Source organism: Entamoeba nuttalli, assembly GCF_000257125.1.
Source record: "Entamoeba nuttalli P19 unplaced genomic scaffold asmbl_9624, whole genome shotgun sequence".
In the NCBI taxonomy this organism is placed as follows: Eukaryota; Evosea; order Mastigamoebida; family Endamoebidae; genus Entamoeba; species Entamoeba nuttalli.
The window spans coordinates 1-5422 of record NW_008579735.1 but is presented as its reverse complement, the minus strand read 5'-3'; the positions used below and the strand labels follow the sequence as shown (position 1 = coordinate 5422).

Here is a 5422-nt window from a genome sequence, read left to right as displayed (position 1 = left end):
ATAAACTATTTAATAATAAAAATGAAAAAAGGAATTTATTTTAGCTCTTTAACATATCCAAAGTCATATTTAGTTATAGTTATATTCTTATAACCAACAACACTTATTTCTTTTTTGAAACATTTGTTAATTCTTTTTGATTTTTTTTTCTTTTATATCAATTATTTTGTGGAAGTGTTTTTCTTTCTTATTTTATTAGACTCCACACACATGTATCACTAACAGGTAATTGATTAGAATTATCAATTCTATGACTTGATGAAGATCGGTTGGCACTATCAGCTTTTTCTTTATTTCTTTTATTTGTGGATGATTTAAGTTCTCTATCGTGAGTTTGTTTAACTTTTGACACGCTTGTTTTTATATCTTGTGTTACATTTTGCATCTGTGGTTGATCTTTTATACATGATGATTTTTCACATTCGTCTGGTTTCATTTCTTTCCTATTTAAAGGAACTGACCATAGGCCAGAATCTTGTTGGGTTGTCATTTGACTAATATTCTGACTAACTTGAGATGGTTTTGTTTGTTGTAATAACGAAGAAGACAAATTTGGTTGTGGTGATAATTGATACCCTTCGATCCTTGTTGGACTTGTTTCTGGGATAAATCCTTGCTGATTTCTTGAATAATCTTCATCTTGACTTATGACGCAATCTGACTGGTTAGTTATTGAACAACTAACGTGTGTTGGTTTAGAGAAGAAGTTCATAATTGCCTGACCAATTAACTCGTTGTCAAAATTACATACCTCATTACCGTCAAGGTATAAAACAGAGTGATTACCATTTATTCCAATTTGTCCAATTTTACTTGAAGAGATGATGTCAACAAGAACTAAGTTATACTGTGAGAAATGAGGAATTATTAGTATGTCTTTAAGTTGTGATTGGATTTGAGCAAAAAAGCTGTAATAGTTTTGCATGTTAAAGTGATGAATGAAAATAAGATTTTAAAGATCAAACATATATAAAAGAATATGAGTTAAATGACTACTATAAATTAATTATAAAAAAATCAATGAAAAGAAAAAAATAATAAATGTTATTTAGTTAAGTCATTTTAAAAAGATCAGACAAAAGTCATATGACACACTTAAGCAATATAATGGAACAATCCATTGTCTTGTTCATCTCTTAAGATATATTCTTTTTCAATTAGATATTCAACACCTTGTTTAGCTAATTTTATATCAATATTAAATGAGGAACTTAATTGAGAAAGAGTACATTTAATAAGATCATTATAACTAAGGTCTTTTCTTTGTTTCATTAATTTAACTTGATAACAAATGACAGCAGTAAATTTTTTTGATTCACTTTCTTTAGTTTTTCCTTTATTTTTATTTTGATTATTTACTAATTTCTTATCAATTTTATTTAATAAGAAACCATCAGTAATTGAATTATTAGTAAACCAAATCAGACTATTTCCTTCAAAGCCATTTGAACTAGATAAAATATTATAATTGATTAAAGAATTTAAATGGAATTTAAAAGAATCTAATGAAGGAGCTATAGATTTTTGTAATTCATTAATAGTTAATTTTCCATTATCATGTAATTTCATTAAAATACAATATTGAATATAACTAATTTCTAATTTGGATTCTTTTATTCCATTATAATAAGAAAGAATAACAGAACAACATAATTGATTTAATTCTAATTTTCTATCTGTATGAATACTTTTATAAGAAGTAACAAATAAATTCCAAATATTTTGAAGATAACTATCCATTTGAATTGAGCAATAAATATCATTTGCATTAAATAAAAATTTAGAGAAAACAATAATGTTTAATTTTAATGGAATTTGATTTTTATTACAAAATTCTTTAGTCATTTCTAAAGACAATGTATAGTCTTTTATAATTTGTTTTAATTTAAAAGAAGCAGAACAAGAGAAATTTTTAGAAATGTCATCAACAACTGAAGATTCTAATAAAATAGATTTTATAGTATTTTGAATAATTCTTTTTAATAAAAATTTTTGATGTAATATAATAAATGATTCTTTATCAGTTAAATAAGAAACGATATCTAACACATTTGTTAGTTCTTTCATTGTATCTTCTTCTGATTTAATATTTGTCATAATATTATGAATAAAAGTAGCTAAAAGAACTTCTGTTTGTTTTTCATCACCTTCATTTGTAATTTTATTTTTAACTAAACAAGATTTAAATGAATTTGTAACACATTCACCAAAAATAATATTTCCTTTAAAATATTCTTTTTTTAATTCTTCTGTTAAATTTTTAAATTTAAATAAGAAATAAACTATTTGTTTTATATTCTTATTAAATCCTTCTTTTTTACTTTCTTCTTCAAGTTCTTTATGAAACTTTAATCTAAAATATTCATCAATAGGATTAAGAAATTCATTATTTTCTTTTGTTTTATTCCATAATAAACTAATAATTTGAATATCCTCTTTTTCTTTTTTAATAAGAAGTTCTGGAAATACTGTTAATGCTTTTGTTGTTAATTTTAATAATACTTCTTTATTTAACATTTCTTTTATTGGTTGTTGCATATTTGGAAGTAATGCTGTTTTAATTAAATCATTTTCATTTTCAATAAATCTTTCTAATAAAATTAAACATTCATGAATTGGTAATGTTTTTATTTTATTAATAAATTTATTATAATCTGTCATTGTTTGTTCTTCAAATTGTTTTTGAAATGATTGAAGGTAAAATGATAATTGTTCATCAAAATGAAATTGAAGAATTGAAAGAATTGATTCATATTCTTCTATTGTTAATCCTTTATTAAATCTACTTTCTGATATTATATTAATTAATATATTAAATAAGTCTATTTGTTTTATTAAATATTTAAAGAATACATGTTTAAATGAATGTTTTAATACTGACTTTACTGTTCCATTAACTTTTTGGTGTGGACAAAAATCTAATGTACCAAATACAAATAAAATATTCTTTCTAATATTTTTCCATTGTTCAAAAATATTTTGTAATTGTTTTGGTATTTTTCTTTTTTCTGTTTGACTTAATATTTTAGTTTTATTTACTAAATACTCATTCAATACTTCTTCAAGTTTTTCTAGTCCATAATCTCCTGCATATGAGACATCTTCAAAACAACTATATACACTACAATAATATTTATTTAATTCTCCTAAACTAATTCCTTTTCCTTTAAATATTATATCAAAGAATGGGTTTAATGAAGAAAATAACTTGTCAACTTCTTTTTTTTCTTGAGGTTGGTTTGTCATTATACCAATCTTTTTTCTTTTTAAGTTTAGTTTTTCGGCTTTTCTTAACTTTCTGTTTTCTTTTTAATTTTTTTAATTAATATGTTTTATATAACGAAAAACAAAAAATAGTTTTAATTATTATCAAAAAGTCTCTAAAATGAAGTTAATTTCATTTGTATTTAAAGGGGAATTGTTTTTCTAATAAAAATAAAAAGAAAGAAATCAATAATAAATAAACGTAAACAAACTTTATAAGGTTCAGATATTTTTGGAATGATAGATACATTTAATTCATTTAAAGAAGAATCACCATCTAACCATAAAGAATCTAATGGTTGAGAAGATTTTCGTGATTTTAATTCACTACTTTTTCTTGGTTTTTGAAAATCATTTAATGAATGAGACTCTTCAGTTAAATAAGTAGATTCAATACAACATTTTAATTTTTTTTCATTGATAGTAAATAAAAATCCTTTATTTTTAAAAGCATCAATAATATTTCCTTCAACAGATTCTATTTTCCAATTATTTATTAATTTAATAAGTTCTTTACTTTCATTTGTTATTTTTAATTTATCTATTTTATTAAAATTATTTCTTTTATTAATTATTGATTCAAATAATTCATTTAATGGTTGAACTTTTCTTTCACTATTTTTTGGAATAAAGATGACTTGAATAATATTTTCTTTTAAAAGATAAGAAAATCCTTTTAAATATTCTTTATAATATTCTGGAATTAATAAAATAACAATTTGATGTTCACATTGATATTTTTTACGTTGATTAGTAATAAATTTAATAAACATGTTTAACCAAGCTTCAAAAACAAATAAACTAATTGCACAAGTAGTTTCTTCACTAAAAACAATATTAATTTGTTTTGTTATATTTTTTGTTATTTCTTTTTTTTGTTTTTCATTATTAACAACACAGTATAGAGGAAAAGAACTTCCATCACCACAAATACAACATAATAACTGGGACATTTTACTTTTTCTTTCAATTTGTAATTGTTTTGGATGATCATTTGTTCTTACAGCAATATTATCATCAAATATTTTTAATTGAAATCCAAATTCATCAACATTAAATATAAAATGTGGTGAAATTCCTTCTACTTTTTCTTTTAATAAATGATAATATCCTTTAATATCATTTTCATTTGGTTGATTTAATACTTTTGATATTTTTACTTTTCTTCGATTTAAATTTAATTCATTAAATGTTAAATTAACTCCTTCACAATAGTCTTCAACATAACATTGTATTGAATTTTCTGTAAATGCAATTCCTTTTCCAATAATCTCTTTCGATAATTGTTGAATATCTTTAATTGCTTCTTCGTTTGTTTTTAATGATGGGATTGTATCTTCAGTTGTAATTGTATCTGTATTTGAAATATCAATTTCTTTATTCTCTGGATTAGTTATTCTTTCTACATCTCTTAATGTACAATTCATTACAACTGCTATTTCTTCATTCTTTGCTACTGGACAGTATTGTTTTATTAATTGAATTTGTTCATTAAATGTTTCTAGTTCTTCAAAATTCCTTGAATAAATTACTCTTCTAAACATTTCTCTCAAACCAACATTAACTCCTTCTATATTAAATGTTGTTTGTGCTTTATTCATTCTATTCTTTTTTTTTAGTTCATTTAAAAAAAATTATAAAAATATTCTTTTAACAATTAATTGTATTTAGTTTTTAATAACCTTTTAATTTTTATAACCACCTCTATATATTCTTTTCTTGAACAGTTATATATTCATGGATGTTATTGGACTTTTTTTTCATTCGTTTTTGTGTTTAATTTAAAATACATATTACAGCATAAATTAAAAATGCCTTTTAAAAAAAATTAAAATAAACGTTGGATTATTTTATATGTTAAAATTACACCTCAGATTAAACTATCAATAAAAACATCAGAATAGTAACATGAAGAAATATAATAAATATTAATTAAAAACAATAAACACAATTTAAAAAAAATGTTGTAGTAATATGTAATGAATTTATTAATAATAACATAAAAAAAGAAACTACAGCATTTCAATTATCATTTAATATTAAATTGAAATAAAGCAATTAATTAAATATTAATAGAACTATTTTCTATTGTTAATGCAACAAGAGAGAGTAATCTTATTCTTGAAATATCTTCTAGCAGCTCTACGGAGTATGTTTG

General features: G+C 22.0%; 3 protein-coding genes across 3 annotated transcripts; all 3 read right to left on the bottom strand.

Annotated features, from left to right (window-relative positions):
• Positions 1-187: 187 nt before the first annotated feature.
• ENU1_202760 (hypothetical protein) lies at positions 188-925 on the bottom strand (the record flags this gene model as incomplete). Its single annotated transcript, XM_008862154.1, has 1 exon — positions 188-925. The coding sequence occupies one exon, from the start codon at positions 923-925 to the stop codon at positions 188-190; it is 738 nt and encodes a 245-aa protein (XP_008860376.1).
• A 170-nt stretch (positions 926-1095) lies between these two features.
• Positions 1096-3246, bottom strand: ENU1_202750 (cullin family protein; the record flags this gene model as incomplete). The annotated part of the gene is made up of 1 exon (XM_008862153.1): positions 1096-3246. One exon carries the CDS (start codon positions 3244-3246, stop codon positions 1096-1098), a length of 2151 nt encoding a protein of 716 aa, XP_008860375.1.
• A 161-nt stretch (positions 3247-3407) lies between these two features.
• ENU1_202740 (hypothetical protein) lies at positions 3408-4865 on the bottom strand (the record flags this gene model as incomplete). Its single annotated transcript, XM_008862152.1, has 1 exon — positions 3408-4865. One exon carries the CDS (start codon positions 4863-4865, stop codon positions 3408-3410), a length of 1458 nt encoding a protein of 485 aa, XP_008860374.1.
• Between the last annotated feature and the right edge of the window lie 557 nt (positions 4866-5422).